This window comes from Phoca vitulina, unplaced genomic scaffold (genome assembly GCF_004348235.1).
Source record: "Phoca vitulina isolate PV1807 unplaced genomic scaffold, GSC_HSeal_1.0 scaffold37, whole genome shotgun sequence".
Classification (NCBI taxonomy): domain Eukaryota; kingdom Metazoa; phylum Chordata; class Mammalia; order Carnivora; family Phocidae; genus Phoca; species Phoca vitulina.
The window spans coordinates 10,659,221-10,680,397 of NW_022589740.1; the positions used below are offsets into that span (position 1 = coordinate 10,659,221).

The 21,177-nt window shown below is 36.2% G+C and overlaps 1 protein-coding gene across 4 annotated transcripts in view; it reads left to right on the forward strand.

Moving 5' to 3' along the window:
- Positions 1-21,177, forward strand: part of SMC5 (structural maintenance of chromosomes 5) — a 95,458-nt gene that overhangs the window by 39,374 nt on the left and 34,907 nt on the right. For all 4 annotated transcript variants that reach the window (XM_032427679.1, XM_032427680.1, XM_032427681.1 and 1 more), the window contains 3 exons: positions 13,033-13,288; positions 15,083-15,237; positions 18,479-18,592. In XM_032427679.1, the coding sequence (XP_032283570.1) occupies positions 13,033-13,288; positions 15,083-15,237; positions 18,479-18,592 (525 nt within the window). The remainder of the gene's footprint in view (positions 1-13,032; positions 13,289-15,082; positions 15,238-18,478; positions 18,593-21,177) is intronic.

Here is a 21,177-nt window from a genome sequence, read left to right on the forward strand (position 1 = left end):
AAAATTCCCTCTTAGAACTGCTTTTACTGCGTCCCAGAGATTTTGGCTCATTGTGTTTTCATTTGCATTTGTCTCCCATGTATTTTTTTTTTAATCTTCTTTAATATCTTGTTTAACCCATTCATTGTTAAATAGCATTTTGTTTAGCCTCCATGTATTAATGTTCTTTCCAGATTTTTCTTGTAATTGATTTCTCGTTTTATATTGTTGTGGTCAGAAAAGGTGCTTGATATGATTTCAGTCTTCTTAAATTTGTTGAGACATGTTTTGTGGCCTAACATGATCTCTTTTCTGGAGAATGTTCCATGTGCACTTGAAAAGAGTGTGTTTTCTGTTTTGGGATGTAATGTTTTGTGTATATTTGTTAGATCTATCTAATCTAAGTGATCAAAGCCACTGTTTGTTGTTTTTTTTTTTGGTCTGGATGATCTATCCATTGATGTAAGTGGGGTGTTAAAGTCCTCTATTATTGTATTGTCAATTTCTCACTTTGTTAATATTTATGAAATAATTTAGGTGCTCCTATATTGGGTGCATACATATTTACAATTGTTATATCTTGTTGGACTGATCACTTTATCATTATGTAGTGCTCTTCTTTGGCTCTTGCTTCAGTCTGTTTTATTGTCTATTTTATCTTATATTCTTTTGCTACCCTTGATTTTTTTTTTTTTTCCCCTGCTTCATTTGCATGGGATATCTTTTTCCATCCCTTCACTTCAGTCCATGTGTCTTGAGGTCCGAGGTGAGTCTCTTGAAGGCAGCATATATATGGGTCTTGGTGGTGGTTTTTTTTTTTTTTTTAATCCATTTAGTCATTCTGTGTCTTTTGATTGGGGCATTTAATCCATTTACATTTGAAGTAATTATTGATAGGTACTTACTGCCATTTTGTTTTCTGGTTTTTTTTTGTTTTTTTTTACTTTCAGGTTATTTTTTTTTATTAACATATGTATTATTTGTTTCAGGGGTACAGGTCTGTGATTCTTCAGTCTTACACAATTCACAGCTTTTTGTAGCTCTTCTGTTCATTTCTTCTTTTGCTCTCTTACCCTATGGTTGAAAGCTTTCTTTAGTGTTATGCCTGTATTCCTTTCTGGGTTATTTTGTGTCTATTTTAGGTTTTTGATTTGTGGTTACCATGGGCTCATACATAACAGCTTATGTCTGTAGCAGTCTATATTAAGTTGCTAGTTGCTTAAGCTTGAGCACATTCTAAAATCACTGCATTTTTACTTCCCCTCCACATTTTATGGATATGATGTCATGCTTTACATCTTTTTGTTTTGTGTATCCCTGACAAGGTTTTGTAGCTATAATTGATTTTACTTCTGTGTTTTAAAAACTGGCTTTAAAAGTGATCTACTACCTTTAGTGTATGTTTGCTTTTACCTGTGAGACTTTTTTCCTTTAATAATTTTCTTCTAATTATGGCCTTGTCTTTGCACTTAAAGAGCTTCCTTTAAATTTAATGATGAACTCATTTAACTTGTTTGTCTGGGAAACACTCTCTCTCCTTCTATTCTAAATGATAACCTTGCTGGGTAGAGTATTCTTGGTTGTAGGTCTTGTCTTTTCAGCACTTTGACTATATCGGTGACACTCCCTTTTAGCCTGCAAAGTTTTCTGCTGAAAAATGAGCTGATAGCCTTAGAGGGTTTCTCTGGTGTGTGACTGTTGTTTCTTGCTCCTTTAAAAATTCTCTCATAAAAATTAATTATTATGTATCTTGGTGTGGTCCTCCTTGGGTTCATCTTGTTTCCTAACCCAGATTAGGAAATTTTTCAGCTAGTATTTTTTAAAATAAGTTTTCTGCCCCCTTCTCCCTATAATGTGAATGTTACTATGCTTGATGATGTTGCTGAGTTCCCTTAATCTATTCTCATTTTTTTAGTATTTCTCTTTTTGATATTCAGCTTGATTGCTTTCTATTACCCTGTCCCCCAAATCACTGATACATTCTTCTGTGTCTTCTAATCTGCTGTTAATTCTCTTAGTGTATTTTTTTATTTCATTATTAAATTCTGATTCTATCTTATATTTTCTATCTTTGTTGAAGTTCTCATTGAGATCATCTACTCTTTTCTGATGTCCCAATTTCTATGACCATTATTTTGAATTCTTTATTAGGTACATTGCTTATCTCCATTTCACTTAGCTCTTTTACTGTGATTTTTGTCTTGTTCTTTCATTTGGGACATATTACGGTCTCATTTTGCCTGACTCTGTGTGTGTTTCTCTGTATTAGGTGGGTAGCTACATCTCCTAGTTGTTAAAGTCATGGCCTTGTGTAGAAGAGGTCCTGTGGTACTGTGTAGCACTTGCCCTCTCTGGTCTCCAGAGGTGCCCTCTGTGTGGGCTGCATATACCCTACTTTTGTGGCCGAGCCACTGTTGCCTTCAGCCTAGCCGACTGCCATGACCCACATTACATGCTGTGGGTGCACTAGGCAGGGTTTGGTCTCTGTGCTGTTGAGAGGCTTGAGGTTGCCTCAGGCTTGTTGGTAGGCAGGGCTGGCCATCAGCCTAGGAGTCTCCCATTAGCCTCTCTGCCATAGTTGCAGGAGCATCAAAGGGCACAGCTTGCTCCCTGCACAGCCAGCTAAGAGTCTGGGCTGCTGGAATTGCAGGTGTGCCAGTGTGTGGGGTTATCTCCCCCCCTCCCCAGGCAGGAATCACTTTGGAGTGGCACCAGTACCTGCTCGGGCTGCCTCCAGGGTGTGGTGAGGCAGGAGCAGTGGTTTGGATGGGTCAGTCGTCGGGGGAGTGCTTGGATGGAGCACATGCTGCTAGCAGGATAGATGGGGGAGAGTGTTAGCGCTGGCTCCTGCAAGTGTCCGGCTATGTAAGCTGGTGGAGTAGAAGAGAAGTGGCATCTGCCAGCACTTTTGTTCCTGGAGAGATCTCCTGAAGATCCCTGTTCCTTCACACATTCTAAGATTAGTCAGTAAATCCCCTTCACTTATACCCCAGGTGCTTTTCAGACAGCTACTTCTGTGCTGTGTCTTACACAGAGTTACTTGTTTTGCTGAGTCTTTAAGGGCAGCAGCTGAGTTTCCTATTCCCCTCTGGCTCTTTCAGATTTAAGTCCCACTGATTTTTCAAGCCTCATGTTACAGGGATTCATCTTCCCAGTGCAGGCCCCTGCTGCCAGGTTTTCCTGGTGTGGGATCTGATCCTCTAACTTCTCCATGTTTGTAGTGTCCTCCCCATTTGTGGTTACTGCCTCCAGGGCTTTACTTTCCAGTAGTGTCTCTGTCCTTCCTATCCTTTTCCACGTGGCCTCCTCTTCACAGTTGACTGTGGAGGATCTGTTCTGCCAGTCTTTAGATTGTTTCCAGGGTTACTTGTATAGTTGTACCTGTTACCTTGTTGTGTCCATGGGAGGAGATGAACTCAGGATCCATCTTCTGTATCCATTTTGCCTCTCCCTGCCTTTAAATTGGAGTGTTTAATCCATTTACATTTGATGTGATTCCTGGCAAAGGTAGCATTTACGTGAGCCAGTTTGCTAATTTGTTGTCACTGCGTCTAGGACAACAACTCCTAGTTGTTAAAGTCATGGCCTTGTGTAGAAGTTCTCTAGTTCTCTATTATTACTTTATGTTAAATATTTTCTGTTGTACCATTTTAATTACCTTGTTTCTTTTCTTTTTTTTAAGATTTTATTTTTATTTATTTGACAGAGCGAGAGCAGGAACACAAGCAGGGGGAGTGGGAGAGGGAGAAGCAGACTCCCCGCGGAGCACGGAGCCTAATGCGGGGCTCGATCCCAGGACCCTGGGATCATGACCTAAGCCGAAGGCAGACGCTTAACTGTAGTTTTTGAGCTATTTTCTTAGTGGCTGCCTGTAGAATAACAATATCTTAATTTATAACAATCTGGTTCATATACCAAATTAATTTCAGTAGTGTGCAAAATTTTGCCCCTATATAGCTCCATTCCATTCCTCCCTCCTTTATGCTGTTATTGTCATACAAATTGTATTTTAATTATTATAAGCCTATCAGCACAGCTTTTATAATTATTTCTTCATATAGTTTTGTTTTTGTAACAATGTTTGATTCTCTGACACCAACCAAGTGTCTTACAATTCAATTCAATTCTGATACTAACCGCCTGGAATTAGGGCAGATTAAGGGCTTGGTCCCACAGGACAGCCCTTGCTTCATACATAAGTCTCAAGGACCCAGGACACAGGCTGCCTGCACTTCTGCCTAACTTGGCTTCAAATTCAGGGGTTCCCGCAGCCCCTCTTCAGGTTTGGTATTTGCTACATCAACTCCTAGAACTCAGGAAAATATTATACTTTTTTTTTTTTTTTTTTTTAAAGATTTTATTTATTTATTTGAGAGAGAGAGAATGAGAGAGAGAGCACATGAGAGGGGGGAGGGTCAGAGGGAGGAGCAGACTCCCTGCAGAGCAGGGAGCCCGATGCGGGACTCGATCCCGGGACTCCAGGATCATGACCTGAGCCGAAGGCAGTCGCTTAACCAACTGAGCCACCCAGGCGCCCAGGAAAATATTATACTTAACAATTGCCAGTTTATTATAAAGGATGCAACTCCGTAACATCCATATGGAAGAGCTGCATAAGACAAGGTATGGGGATAGAGTGTTCAGAGCTTTCATTCCCTCTTCTGGGTGCATCACCTTCCCAGAATGTTGACCTATTCATCAAGTCAGAAGCTCCAGAACCTTATCATTTTAGGATTTTTTTATTAAAGTTTCATTATGTACGCATGATTGATTAAATTTTTTGGCCATTGGTAAATGAACTCAATCTCCAGTTCTTTCCCCCTCCTTGAGGTCAGGGGGTGGGGTTGAAAGTTTCAGCCCTCTAATCCATGTGGTTGATTCTTCTGGCAACCAGTCTCCATTCTGAAGCTATCTAGGGGGCCCTTCCAAGAGTCATCTTATTAGCATAAAATCAGGCATGGTCCAAAGTGCTTGGGTGCTTGGTATGCAAAACAAAAGATGTTCCTGTCACTCAGGAAATTCCAAGGGTTTTTAGAACTCCAAGCCAGGGACTAGGGACTAAGAAAATAAATATTTTTTATTAATACCGTAACAGTTGTCTTTTAAGTCAGATAAGAGAAAAAAAGTTACAAACAACAGATACAGTTTTACTTTTTTTTGTATTAACTGTGTAGTTATCTTTACTGGTTCTCTTTTTTTCTTTGTATAGATTCAAGTTACTGTCTAGTGTCCTTTCATTTTGGCATGAAAGACTTCAGGATTTCTTGTAGGGTACATCTGCTAATGACGAATTCTCTCAGTTCTTGTTTATCTGGCAATGTCTTAAGTTATCCTTTGTTTTTGAAGGATAGTTTTATTGGATAGAGAATTTTTTTTTTTTTTTTTTTCCCCCAGCACTTTGAATATGATGTTCCACTGCTTTCTAGTTCCCTGGTTTCTGATGAGGAGTCAGCTTTTAATCTTATTGGGGATCCCTTGTACATGATGAGTTAACTTTTTTCTTTCAGCGTTTTTTCAGCAGTTAACTATTATGTTTTTCAATGTGACTCTTCCTTAAGTTTATCCTACTGGGAAGTTATTTAGCTTCTGGGCCATGCAGATTAATGTTTTAGATCCAAGCTGGGAAGTTTAGGGTTATTAATTTCCTCAAATATTCATTCTGCCTCTTTCTCTTTTCTTCTTCTGACACTCCTGCATAGTTTGATACACAATGGTATACTTTGATACACCTTTTAATCACTTTTTTCTTTTCATCATACTAGATAATCTCAAGTGACCGATCTTCAGGTTTCCTTTGTTTTGCCTGTTCAAATCTCTTTAGCCTTACTAGTGAATCTTTTATTTCAGTTATTGTACTTTTCAACTCCACAATTTCTAGTTGGCTCCTTTTTATACTTTCTTCCTCTGTTGATACTCTCTATTCAATGAGACATTGTTCGCTTCCTTTCCTTTAGTTCTTTAGACATGGTTTTCTTTAGTTGATTTAGTTCTTCAGTAGGTTTAGTTCTTTAGTTGATTGACTTTACTTTGTAAGTCTATTTCTGGGCTTCCTCAGGGATATTTTCTATTGACTGCTTTTTTTCCAGTGTGTGACCCATACTTTGTTGAAAGTGTTGTAATTTTTGTTGAAACTGGCAGTTGAAGTAGCATGATGTAGCAACTTTGAAATCAGTTGTCCTTCCCTCCTGAGGCTTGTTGTTGCTGTTTGTTTAGTTACTTTCCTAACTAATTCTTTGAAATTTGTATTTTTTGTTGTATGTGACTACTGAAGTCTCTGCTGAGTTTGTACTGGTCAGATATTTCCTTAAATGACTGTAACCAGGATGTCTCCCTGTCTTTGTTGAGGGTCTCTTCATGCATGTTGGGTCACACCTTCAACACACAGCAGGGTAGTGTTTTAGTATACTGTGTACCAAGATTCAGTAAGTGCTCTCTGAATTGTTGCAAGCTTTGGTTAATATCCAATGCTAGTTTACAGCTCTGTTTTGGGTTTTACTTTCTCTTTGCGCATAGCCTCAAGGAGAAACATTCTTTGTGTGCCCTTAGCCTCTGTGAGAGCTTAGGGCCTCTTCCAGTCTTGAGCATGTGCACAGTCCTAGGCATAGATACTATCTACTCATACATGTAGCCTTCTGGATTCCCCAGAAGTTTCCCAAGTCTCCTACAGGGTGTCTCATTCTCCAGCTTAAGTTTTTTTGATTAGCTTACTGTTTGCCACAACTGTTATTCCTCATGAAACAGCAGTGGTATTAAACACTTGCCACTGATTGTTTTTAACAAATGCCTTCAGGGTAAAGGCTGCAAGCTGTGGAGTCATTTCAAATAAAGATAGGCCTTGTAGTAAGGTTTTCCAGGAAGTGCAGATAGATCAGATAATGGTAGTTTTCTGAGAATGAGAACCTGAAACCTTTTTAACTTTGTTCTGACCTCTCCAGTGTTACTATGTTGCTGATTTCACTGTGATTGTGGGCTGTTGATTTTCAAGGCTGCCATGGAACTGGGGAAGGGAATGGGGACATGTTCAGAATTCCACAGGGTTTGCTGTTTTTAACCAAGATTGAGGCATTTTTCTTGAATAAACAGTCTCTAAGTAATTATAAGCCTTTGATTAAATTTCAGAGTTCCAAAAAAGTTAATTTTGACAGTTTTTGTCAGTGTTTTCATTGCTTTTATGGAGGAGAGGATTTTCATAGTTTGATTTTGCCATTCCTGATGACATCCAAATCTTTTCTATATCTACAGAAAAATGTTGCTGGGATTTTAATAGGAATTGCATTAAACGTGTGTATCAGTTTGGGGAGAATTGAAATCTTTACTGTGTTGAGTCTTCCAATCTTTGAACACGGTATGTCTTCATTTATTTAGATACTTGATTTCTTCAGTGAGCGTTTTGTAGTTTTCAGTATTCATGTCCTCTATGTTTTGTGAGATTACACCCAAGAGATTCTTTTCTCTCCCTCTCTCTTTTTAAAGAAATAGAGACCTTGGGATTTTCTGCATAGGCAAGCATGTCATCTACAAATGGAGACAGCTTTAGTTTTTCTTTTCTGATTTATATGCCTTTTATTTCTTTTCTTGCCTTACTGCGCTGGCTAGAACTACCAGCACTGTGTTGAATAAGAATGGCAAGAGTGGACATTCTTATCTTGTTCCTGATCTTAAGAGGAAAGCAACTGGTTTTTTACCATTAAGTATATTGTTAGCTGTAGGTTTTGTATAGATGTTTTTTTAATCAAGTTTGGGAAGTTTCACTCTATTCCCATGTTTCTGAGAGTATTTATCATTGAGTGTTGGATTTTCTTAAGTGCTTTTTTTTTTTTGCATCTATCAATATGATAGTGTCCATGTTCATCTTTAGCTTGTTAATATGATGCATTACATTGTTTTTTGTTTGTTTGTTTTTTTACCATCAAGTAATCTTACATCCCTGAAAATACTTCTTGGTTGTGGTATATAAATATACTTTTATATGTTGTTGAATTCTGTTAATAAAGGATTTTTGTGTCTATGTGAGGGAAATTGTTCTATAGTTTTTGTACTGTCTGCTTTTGGTGTCAGAGTACCAACTAGCTTTATAAAATGAATTGGGAAGTGTTCCCTCCTCTTCAATTTTTTTTTTTTTTTTTTTTTTTGGAAGAGAATGTGTAGAATTGGTGTTAATTTTTCTTCAAACCTTCCGAATAATTCTCAAATGACACTATCAGGGTTTTTGAGATTTCTTTTTTGGGGAGTTTTAAAATGACAAATTTTAATAGAGAGCTATTCAGATAATCTATTTCATATTTAATGAGTTGTGGTAGCTAATGTTTTTTGAGGAATTGGTCCATTGTGTCTAAGTTTTCAAATTGTGTGCATAAATTTTCTTACTATCCTTTTGATGTTTGTAGTGATACAATGATAACCCTGTTTCATTCTTGATATTGGTAATTTCTGTCTTTTTTGGGATGGGGGGGCAACCTTTCTAGAGGTTTGTTAATTTTAATTGCTTTTTTTCAAAGAACTAGCTGTTTGTTTCATAGATTTTTCTGTTTTTCCCTTTTCAATTTTATTGATATCTGTTCATATCTTTATCATTTCCTTTTTTCTGCTTGATGTGGGTTTATTTTCCTCTTTTTCTGGGTTCTTGAGGTGGAATCTCAGATTATTGAGACTTTTCCTCTTGTGTATATACTTAATGCTATAAACTTTGTTCTCATCACTGCTTTAGCTGTGTCCACCAATTTTGATAGGTTGTATTTTTATTTTTAATGAATTTTTTTTCCCCTTGAGACCACAGTTTATCTTCTCACCAATTGATGGACATTAAGGTTATTTCTGGTTTGGGGCTATTACCAGTAAACTGCCATGAATATTCTTGTACAGGTTTCTGTATAAATATGTGCTTTCATTTTTCTTTGATAATTTCCTAGGAGTAGAATATCCTAGGTATACAATTCACTTTTGAAGGAATTGACAAGCTCTTTTCTGAAATGACTGTTAATTTATTGTAGTTGTAATTGATAAAGTTGACTTTTGATGGCTTGGAATTTTTTAAAAATAGGTCCTTCAGCATAAGTAATTAGAGAAACACTGCTTGGAGTAGCCTTAGTTAGATTTAGGTAGCTTTATTTCCAGTATTGGTGTCATGGTTTCTAGATCCATGGCTTTATTCCATCTCAGTTCGCTTTTCGGTTTATGGCACCTACATCCTGAAGTAGATGCCTAAGAAATAAGAAAAAGAGTAAAAGGTCTGAATCCTTGCATTTTTGAAAACATCTTATTCTATATTCAAATTTTGTAGACAACTTAGCTAGAACTAGCCAGAAAAGAATTCTAGATCAAAGATAATTGCCCTTTGGAACTTTGTCCCACTGTGTGCTAGCATCCAGCAGTGCTGCTCAGAAAGCTGATGTCTCTCTTACTCCATTTCTTCAAGAGTGCTGTTGTTCACCATGCTGGCTTGTTGGGGTGTGTATATGTCCATGAGTGTATTTGTGTGTATTTTGGTCTCTGGAATTTGGGGTGGTTTTTTTTTTTTAACCGTAGGTGCTGTGAAATTATAAAGTAGTGAGATTATGTATGTCTTATTATGTATGTATAAACCAGTTATTTACTAATTCATTGTGTTTTTATACTCTGATTTCTTCTCCTCCCTCTCTTATGAGATATAAAATCTTCTGGATTATGTCTCTAGCCCTTTCTTCTCTGAGATACTCTGTTTCTTTGTATTTTTGTTCTATCTTTAAGAAAATTATTTGCATTCCAGATTATTTATAGACCAGGTACAGAGGAGTTTCCCCATATTTAAAGATGGAATAATGGCACTCACTTCATGGGGTTGTTGTAAGAGCTGAATGGGTGACTATATGAAAAGGACTCTAACAGTAACTGTCAGCTATGTAAATGCTAGAAAGGATTTTGTGCAGGAGATTTGCTTCACACATCTGCTTCACACGCACAAACTCTCCTTACATTGTACAAGATAAAATGGAGTGAGTACAGATGGAAATAGGGTGATAGGTTTTAAAGCAGGAATAGTACTCTGTTCATAGTACTGATTTTAACTATATGCTATTAATGAAGTATGAGACAAAGTCCTTAGCTGAGTGAGTAGAGGGCCTGCAGCAATAAAGGACTGAGGAAGGGTGGAGGCCAAGATGTGAACTCCTTTTAGAATGAGCACACGTATTTATTAGAGAAATGTAATAGGTTTTTCTAGTAGTTTTGAGTTCCTATTTAAATTTTGTGGTCATAACTTCAAAGTGAGATGTGTATTTGGAGAGTTAGGTCAGCTGCTTGGATACAGATACATAGAAGGTATATAGTTAGGTTTAATAGAGACCGTGCTTTTTTTCCTGGCTGATGTGACATAGGAATGGTGGAGGGTCAAGAGTCTTTCCAAGAGAGTGGTTCTTGTGCTGGGTTGTAGAACCTCAACAGGTTAAAAAAAAAGAAAGAAAGAAATGAAGGGGATGATGGATTGTGAAAAGATAGAGTAGGGTCACTGGATTGCAGGACTCTGTGGAGTCAATAGTTTGGATACCACAGTAAGTAAAATGGAAGTAAAGGGGACTGGCAGAATAGAATTGTAAAAATGGTTTTCAGGTGTACGATTTTTGGTGCTTTACATGATCTGAAGTATAACCATAGGAGAAGGTAGCTGAGGAGGGGTTTAGGAAAAGATGGTTAAAGTTGAAGAAGTCCAGGAACACAGAGGCCAAAGAGTTAGATTGTGGGACTTCAGCATATGGAGAGAAAAACAGTGAGTGGCATGCTAAAATTATCAATGAATGGAGGAAGGATATTGAGGAGGTATTAACATAGCAACAGAGATAATGGGTGGTAAAACCTGATAGCACAGCCTTCAAGGGACATTAAGTGGGGCTCAGTTAATGGAGGAAATAGTACAGTAGGGATTAATGAGGATTAACACCCTCCCCACCTCTGAGTTCTGAAGCTGTCCGAAGGATTGTGGCAGGAGGTCACCTTAGAGAGGATACTAGGGAGAAGTGTCTTTCAGGAATAGCCAACTGTCAGAACAAGAGAGAACATTCATGGAAACTGAAGATGATAGGTGATCTAGGAGTTTGGACCTATGATGTCTGAGCTAAAACCAGAATAGGATGGGATTAGTCTTGGAAGTGTCTTGGGTGAAAGCTGCTCATGAATTAGAGTTCAGAAAACTTACCTGGAAGGATAGGGACGACTGGGCTGCTTCCTAGTTTTTCAAGTCAGACAGACCTTCTAGTCGTACAGATTTCTTCAGTAGCCCAGTGATATTTGGTAGCTTGGTGGGTCTCTGTTTTGCTGGGAGTACAAAGGTTTTGTTTGCTAAATTTCTTGTCCCTTTTTCATGGAGCTGGACTTCTTCATGTGTTTGGTGTTTTGTTTTTGTTTTTTGTTTAAGATTTTTTATTTATTTATTTGAGAGAGAGCACAAGTAGGGGGAGTGGCAGGGAGAGGGAGAAGCAGGCTCCTTGCTGAGCAGGGAGCCCGATGCGGGGCTTGATCCCAGGACCCCGGGTCATGACCTGAGCTGAAGGGAGATGCTTAATGACTGAGCCACCCAGGCTCTGGTGATTCTTAATTCTATACCTATTTATTCCCTTTGCCTTGGACTTCATGGGTTTCCTGGCTGGACACTGTGGCTTCTTGTCCCTTTCCTTCTTTTAGGTCCATTGAACATTGTCAGCTTTCAATCACAGATACGTATTTTAACTTTTTAAATAATTCTTTCTTCTGCATGTTTGGTATAGGAGATGGGATTTTGGATATTTCAGTTCATTTTCTTGACACTGTCAAAGTTAAATTTTTAGAAAGGAAAAATTGATATCAACCCAAATGTCCAAAAGTAGGGAATGGGACAAAATGTGTTATATCCATATAACCAGACATTTAGATAACAAAATTTTATTTTGCTAAGGACATGGGAGAAATGAGAAACTGCTCTCAGTACATTTTAGTGATGCCATAAAACTTTATGTTCTATAGAAAGATATAAGTAGGTATTAAAATGTAAAGGTTTAAGGATATTAAGATTATAAATGATTATTAAAAGTTAGTGTACTTTCCATATTTTCTATAATGAATTTGGTCCTACTTTGATAATGGGGAGGGTGGAAGGGTAAGTAAATCGGACTTGGAATGAAAGCAAGCTAACAAATTATGTGATTTGTGTTAACAGTACAAAATTCTATTTTTGTAAAAAAATAGGGTTGTATAATGTGTATTTTCGTGTATGTATGTATGTGTATCTTAAAGTCTTAACTCTTAGGTAGACTTTATAAGGTTTTGATAAAAATCCACTGGCATCTTATATGATCTGGGTTTTTTAAAAATAATTTACCTTGAATATGTCAACAAATCTAAACATATAGTTGGAGGAGTAATCTCAAAATATTAATTTTTCAAGTATTAGTAATTCTGTTCAAAGAAAATAGTTTCAGGGGCACCTCGGTGGCTCAGTCAGTTAAGCATCTGCCTTTGGCTCAGGTCATAATCCCAGGGTCCTGGGGATCGATCCCCGTGTCAGGCTCCCTGCTCAGTGGAGAGTCTGCTTCTCCTTCTCTCTCTCCCCCTGCTCATGGGCGCGCGCTCTCTCTCTCTCTCTCTCGCTCACTCTTTCTCTCAAATAAATAAAATCCAAAAAAAAAAAAGTTTCAGTTTAAAATTAAGAGACATAATCTTCATTGTCATTTCTATTACTGCTTTATTGAAAGTTTGTCATATACATGTGAATGCTGTTTTAATTGTGGTCTTCTGGTGTGTAATATGAATTTCCTGTCAGTATTTAGAAATCTGTGAATTGGCTTTATAGATATTTTGTTTATTGAGCATGTATTTAATAAGTGCTAACTATATGCTAAGCACTACTCTCGGTACTTAGGATATGTTAGTGAACAAATAAAGATAGCAGGTGGTCTGGTAGGAGTAACACTCAATTATAGCAGAGTACCTTTTAGTGAGAACACCCATGCTTAGGTTGTTCGCATTTTAAATACTGTGTTGCTATAAAAGCCTTATAAAGCAAGAGAAAAAACAATCTCCAGTACCATCCTTCTTTTGTTTTATTAGATTGAGGAACTGCAGCAGGCATTAACCGTAAAACAGAATGAAGAACACGACCGCCAGAGGAGGATAAGTAACACTCGGAAGATGATAGAGGATTTGCAGAATGAACTGAAGACCTCAGAAAACTGTGAGAATCTTCAGCCCCAGATTGATGCCATTACAAATGATTTGAGACGAGTTCAAGATGAAAAGGCATTATGTGAAGGCGAGGTAATTGATAAGCGAGGAGAGAAGGAGAGCCTAGAGAAGGAGAGAAAGAGTAAGTCTTATGAAACTTAGGGTGAAGAGATGTTTGTAAAATGGAGATCTGTTTCTGTTGATGGGCTTTCTTCTTCCCATGGTACCGTGTCTTCTTTAGCTACTCACATCCCCTTGTTGAGGAAGCTCAGCTTGATTTTTCCAAGTTAGTGCCTTAATCACTTATAGGTAGCATACACCGTGCTCTGCCTCTGGCTCCCATTGCCTTATGGATGTCAGATTGTGACAGTTGATTTGATTCTCTAAAAATGGTTTCCTTTGTTTTCTTTACAAAGTCACTCACTGTTATTTATCAGATCAAATTTAAGCTCTTCATTCTAGTCTTCAGAACCTTCCATTAGCTTTGCCCCTTTGAAACCTATCCAATTTCATCTCTGCTTTTCTTTCCTATGGACCATGAAAATAGATTTATAACATTATTCAGATAGAAGAGGTCTTAAGTTCTGTCTACTCAGTGTATACGACTAAGATCAGTGAAAAAGAAAACAACCTCAATTTTATATTTAGCAGAGTGCCCTCCACCTCTTTCAAACCTCCACACCCACTCTCAGGTGTGTGCATTTTTAACTCAGCAGTTTTTTCCAGTAGATCTTCATTTATATTTTTATTATGTTCTTATTTCACCATGCCTTGATTAATCTATTTTAGATACTATCTTTTGATATTTTGTAATTTGAGACACAGATTTTGGCTCATAACAATTCCCATCCTATTTGAATTCCTCAAGTGGGATTATTAATATTAGTTACTAATCATTAACCTTTATGATTATCTTTATATTTTGTGTCATTAAATAGTTGTATTGCTTGAATACACACTTTGACTCATCCTTTTTACTTTCTGCTCTTCTGACATTCTAAGTCCTCTAATTCGTACTCTGGTTTTTATATTTTCAAGGCTGAAAACATTTTATTGAGAACCACATCAAGTTTTATGTGCTATGTTTATGAGTTAATTCTAAAAGCTAGAAATATTAAGTATTGTTGTTACAGCAGTGAAACTTAGTTCACAGCAGAGCCAGGTAGTGCATTTTGATTGGATCTCCTTTCACTGATAGCTATTTTTTTTTTTAAAGGTTTTAATTTACCTTTTTAAAAAAAAAACAACCGTTTGCTTTAACATTTCCTTAAAAAAAGAGTAGGCATTCTCTTGAGGTCTGGAGCCTTCCATCCACTTCCTTCCATCTAAATGGATTGTTTTCAGAGCTGCCTGTGTGGCTGTTGTCTGGGATTTGTCGGGCTTTGTCACAGATCCTTTTCTGTGTTGGGTAAAGCTATTCCTGAATTCCGTGGGCTTTTTGTTTTTCTTACATTACTTAGTATTTTCTTACATTACTTCCTTACACATCTTTAGGTAACCTTGTAAGAAGAGATATTTGGGGATTAATTTCAGAGTCTTTGCATCCCTAAAAATACCTTTATTTCCTGATCTGCTTTTCTTGGTTTTGTTATATATGTGACTCTAGGTTGAAAATAATTTTTCTCTCAGAATTTTGAAGGCCTATTGCAATCGTCTCATGTTAGGAAATGTAGTGTTTCCTCACTCTTTTTTTTTTTTTTTTTTACATGACCTGTTTATTTTTGTGACCTGTTTAATTTTGGTAGCTTAAAGATCATGTTTTATCTGAAATGTTTGGAAATTTGATAGCCGTTTGTGCAGGGTGTTGCTTTCTCACGGTGGTGGGTACTTGCTGAGTGGTGTTGCTAACTTTTGGATCTAAGATACCCTTTTGTATTACTAGTGGATTATTTCACGAAAGTTTTCAGAGAACTAATACTTTATTTTCCTTTTTTAGGTGTGGGTGATAATATTGTACGATTTGACAATCTTATGAATCAGAAGGAAGATAAGCTGCGACAAAGATACCGTGACACATATGATGCTGTTTTATGGCTAAGAAGTAACCGGGACAAATTTAAGCAAAGAGTCTGTGAGCCTATAATGCTCACGGTAAGAAGTTTTGTTCATCTTGGTTGTATCTGTTAGTTTTATAATTTATAATCCTTTTATAATCTATAAACTTTATAGATTTTTGTTGTTTTAAGAATTCCTAGTCTTATTAACACCTTGGTTTTCCATTATCAGACTTGTGGCTACTGGATCCATACCTGAGTTGTGACCAATAAGTCTTTGAACTTTGTCTAGAAAGAGAATGAAACTGTTAGCTTATTGACCAAGAATCATGTAGAAAATTAGTTTGGTTAGCTAGTTCCTTCTGGCAGTTGTTATTCTTAGGTTACAGCAGGCCATAGATTAAATGCCGCCCAAGGGCTGGAAACTGCTGTAAATAACTATGTTGATGGGGGGAACCAACAGAAGAAAGAAGAGAAAGTCACCTACAAGTAACAGAGCATTCTTAGGATTCTGAGAATGCAGCCAGCAGTCTGTTGACCTCATAAACCTTTGATAGATAGCTCTTTTTGATGATCATGGGTCATTAAGAATAGGGTAAGCCATATTGAGTAAATCATTTAATGAAGTGTGGCCATGGAATGGCTAGGAAGATTTCTATCTAAAATATTTTAAATAATAAGTTTGGCCATGGAAAGAGAAAATAAAGTAAAAACCAGTCTTTGGTGATGATAAAACTTACCCAAAAATGACTTAAGGATTGTTATTGCTGGATGTTTTTTTTTTTTTTTTAACTTTAGAAATGAATGCACTGTAGATCCTTGCAGGATTCATGAAAACTTCTATCTTCTTTAATTCATGTTTGTATTATTCTTTAGTTAAAATCATTTCATGTAGTTGTCTTTTTTAATATCTTAGATTATATTAGCAAAATTAATATGCATAATACTGTATTCTCTTCTTGCTCAGGTATGTATTATTAGAGTATTTTTGCCAGATCAAGAAGGGAATATCTATTTTGGATGCAGACATTATTGTTTTGATTAATCTGGTAAGGACTGAAAGAAAATATAAGAAAATATTTTGAGCCTTAAGAAATTATAATGCAAGTAATTGTGAACAGATTTTTATTAAAATGTCAACCTCAAAATTATAATTCACAACCTTAGTAAATTTGCCATCCTTTTATCATTTGGTCTCCTAGTAGTAGTAGCGTGTCACCAAAAGGGATTACTAGCTGGCATATATTTATATTTCAAATTAGATTTGAATCTTTGAGATAAAAAGATACAGTCTTGCTTGCTTTTTATCCTTTCTGGAATAACCCTTTACCTTTCGTACCACCTTTCCGACTGTGTTCCCCCACCCCAACACACATACACACACTTAATCTTTCAATATCTAGTTGAGATGTCACCAACGTAGACAAGTTAGCAGTATATAAACTTAAAATTTTAGCCATATAACTTGTCAACTAACAATCCATGTCCATGAGTTATTTCTAACCATTCCAGGCTATAGTGGGAGAAGTGTGCAAAGATGTATTTATAGGTCCGTTCCTCACAGCAGTGTTTATAATAGCACAAATAATGGTGGGGCAAAGAACAAAATTTCCAAAGAAATTGATTGGTCATGTAAATTATTCTGTATCCATTAAATGGAATACTATGCAGCCATTAAAAATGTCATTCTAGGTCTGTTACTATAAGAGGACATTTATGACCGATTAATGAATTTATAAAACCGGTTCTAGGATAGGATATATAGGAAGATTTCATGTTAAAAATCTGAACTGTGAGTCTGCCATCAACCACCAGATCACCTTGGAGCGCTATGTTCCCTCTGTCTGCCTCTCTCTGTCTTTACTATGTTGTGAAGGAGTGGCCTTGAACTTTGCCAGATATTTTCTTTACCAATCTGACGAGGGGGAGCATGCTAAGTAGTTGATGAAGCTTCAGAGCCAACAAAGTGGTGGTCTTTCTTCCTTCAGGATGTCAGGAAGCCAGACTGAACGCAGTGCAGTTTGCATGATACCTGGCGAAAAAAGTGTGACGCGGTCACTTCTGGAAGTGCACAAACTGGGCAGGGACAGACATGACCCCTACTTGTGTGACTTTTAAAAAGGTGACTTCTGCAGTCACATTGGGGTTATTTTACCCTTTCTATAAGTTGTAGCTTAACACCCACTTTTCTTTCATTTGTACTATTCCTTCTAATGAAGTAACTGATACCAAAAAAAAAAAAAAAAAAGTCGAACGATAGAGGCTAAATTTCTGTAGTGTTTATGTCCAGGTATTTTATGTGACTTTGTTTTGTTTGCTTGTGTATCAGTTTTCCACTTTTTTATGCTAAATGATATTTTATAGTTTAAAATAGTAATATTTGCCGATGTTTGTATGACAAGCATACTAAGTTTATTAGCTCTCTTAATCCACATTTATTCCTGAGATATAGACTGTTTTACTGTACCCATTTGGGTGAAGAACTAACTAAAACTTTCAGAGATATAAGTGGTACGTGATTTGAAGCAACATCTGTCTGACCCCAGAGTCTTAGCTCTTAACTAGTATGAGGTATTTTATTTATATATGGTACCTAAAACCCTTCTCTTTCATAAATGTTTTTTTCAAGAAAGCTGATTTCCATCTGCTGAAGATTATCTATCTCCCCCCTAAAATTCCATAAGAGAGCACTTTTTATATACCTATTATAGAGCTTTATTGTGTTCTGTTTTTTTTTTTTACTTGTAATCTGCAGAAAGTAGATTGTAGTCATCTTGAAACAATTTGTTATCTTGACCTTACTATTTTCCATAGCGTTGAGCCTCACATGCAGAAGTGCCTGATTTGTTAATATTTAAAAGATAAATCCTAAAGCTTATGCTCTAGTGGTACAAGCATAGGATTTCTCTGGAAAGCACTGTTAAAGTTGTGTTTTAATTCTTTGTGTTTTTGTACTGATCAGTTATTGCCATGTATGACTTCTTCTTGAAGATTAAGACGACAAATATTAAAGTTTGGGGATAGATGAGAAATGCACTCTTAGATTACAGTCTAAGCCTATTTCAGATGTTTCCCAGTGAGTTGACTATAAAAGGAACATAGTTATTTCTTAGTAAAACAAAAAACAAGACGTGAATAAGCACCTGATGCATATCAATTTTGATTAGAGGGTACTAAATTAAGTAGAGGTTTTTAAAATGTTGAATCTTCAATACCAAATTCTCCCCCCTCCAACTATTAAATTTAATCGGATTAAATAAATCAAAGTAAAATTATGTTCTAGTAATCAGTTTGGATTGGATTTCATGAGAATTAACTTATATTTTCTTTCTGTTTAGATCAATATGAAAGATAATAAAAATGCCAAATATATTGAAAATCATATTTCATCAAATGACTTGAGAGCTTTTGTATTTGAGAGTCAAGAAGATATGGAGGTTTTTCTCAAAGAGGCAAGTAACCAACATAATACTTTGATTCACCTGGTGCTAATCTTCTGGTACTTAAGTTTTTAAATTCAAACTAAAGCAAAAAATAGTGACTGACTATACCAGCAGTAACTCTTGTGTAAAATCATTCAGTTTTGTGAATTTCTTTATCTCTGTCATCATTGGGGAATGAATTTGTTTTGCAAGGAAAAAACAGCCCATAATTTCATCTGTAACATGTTTTGAGTTGGAGTTAGTAAGAGTAATTCTGTCATACCGTTTTAAGAAAAAAACCATAATGATGGACCTTTGGTCTTAGACATCCTTTTTGAAAATATATTGGAATGAACTCGGTTTTTCTTTGATGGGGAGTGTGGGAATCAATATGTTGTTGCTTTTAAATAAAACCTCTTCGAAAAGAATGAGAATTCTGTATCGGGTTACAGAAACACCACTGAGAATCTAAGCCACTACAAGGCAATGTGACTTAGTAGGTAGGAGCACAGACTCCCTAGATAGGCTGCCAAGATTTGAATTCTGGCTTTGCTACTAAATTGGGCAAGTTTCCTAAATGTTTGATGCCATAATTTCCTCATCTGTAAAATGTAGATATATTATCTGCTTCAAAAGTTGGTTGTGAGGACTAAATTGGTTAATAAATGAAAAGGTGTGTAGAACAGTGCTTGTTTACGATTATTTTTATTACATGTGGTTATCTGTAAAGTATGTATTGTTAGCTCTTGTTATTGTCAGTAAGATTTCTTTCCTTTTGTGTATGTCACCTTCTTTTAAAAGCCCTAAAGCTTAGGTTTAGATTCTGTTTTGTTTAAATCTTTGCTAGCAGGTATAAATGAGGACAGGACCCTGAATCACCTAAGTGGTCCTCTATTTCTGTGGTACACTAGTGATTGGAAAGAATCCTTTTTCTGGCTTTTACCATATTGCCCTCCTTCTGGTTTGGGGGTTGGCAGGGAATAGGAATATATGGTAATTGCATAAAAAGTTGCATGTATAAAATTATAGAATGGACTCCAAAAAGACAGTTGTTTAGTTTGGAATTATTTAAGCTTATCCAGTGAGTTTTTGGTCTGGTGTGAGAGCTTTTTGAAGAAGTAGGTTACTTGGATTATAAATCTGATATGGCATGCTGTGAAGGGCATTCAGTCAGGTGGAATTAGGTGCTTTCTGTTGGAAATGGCCTGCTTAGCCTACACTGAGTGCCTTTTTTTTGAGTCAAAAACTCATGCTTCCTCTGTGCTAAGGATTTGAATCCTATATGGATAATGTGACATGGGTTCCTGAAATTTTGACCTTTATTTTTGTAACTTTCCATAGCTTCTCAGCAGGACCAGAACTTCCTCTCACATGTGTGACTTTGTATTTTAAATTGTGAAATTTATTGTATATAACTGCCTCCTGTAATATTATGTCTGCTGTACAATTACCATAGAGGCCCTTTATCAGGTTGATAAAGTTTCCTTCTGTTCCTAGTTTGCAGAGAATTTATATTTTTCCGCATCTATTGGCATGATGATATGGCTTTTGTACTTTATTCTGTTGCTATAAATTAGATTGGTTTTTGAAACTTTCCATCAGTCTTGCATTTCTGGAATAAACTCTACTTGGTCATGTGTACTGTTCACCTATTGTACCATCAACCACTATAGATAATACACAAAAATACACAAATATTTAAAATTTTAAATCTTTCTTTTTTCTTGAAGTTGCATTTTCATTGCAATTTCCTCACAAGATTTTATCCTAATGTAACAGCAAAACTCTACCATAATGGGACCCCCCAAAATTGTGAAAATCTGAGATCATAGTATTGTAATAATAAAGGGGGGGGAGTGTATATTTTAGTCTGTACTGTCACACAGGACAAAAGTAAAAGTAATGAAACTTACACAAGCTGGCGATCACTTTCTAACCACCACCACCAGCAAGTGCCTTCCCCAGAGGAGCTTAGAATGTTTGGGAATAGGAGGCTGGTTTGAGGGACAGGGGTCAATTCCATTAGATCAAATTTTCATATTCCTGCAGTTGGTTGCCTTAGAATTTTTCTATATATTTTTATGCTTGAAAGTCATATCGATCACACTGTCATATACATCTTTGCAACCAAAATAAATACATTTAAAATTTTATTTTATCTTAAAGCTGTGCTAAATTTCTTCTGCATTGAGTTTAAATTAATTTATGTAATTGATCAAAATATAAATATATTTAAAAATTTGATACTAAATGCGAAGTTTTTGAAAAAAAAGTTTCTGTGTACTAATATTTTGTAAAGGATTTTTGCATATGTATTCATTAGGGATATTGTTTTTGTCAGGTTTTGGTATCAGGATTATGCTGGAATCATAAAATGATTTGGGAAATGGCTGTTGCACTTCCTCCTATTTTCTGAAAGTTTTGGTATTACTGCTTCCTTAACTGTTAGAACATATTGCTTTTACTATTTTCACTGATAAATTCTTTCTATAAAAATATGTAATTATAGTGTCATTACCACACTGAAAAATTTTCTTGAAAGTACCATTAAATACCCAGGTTCTGATCATCTTATGAATACCCGTAGGAATATAACTTTAAAAATCATTTTGACT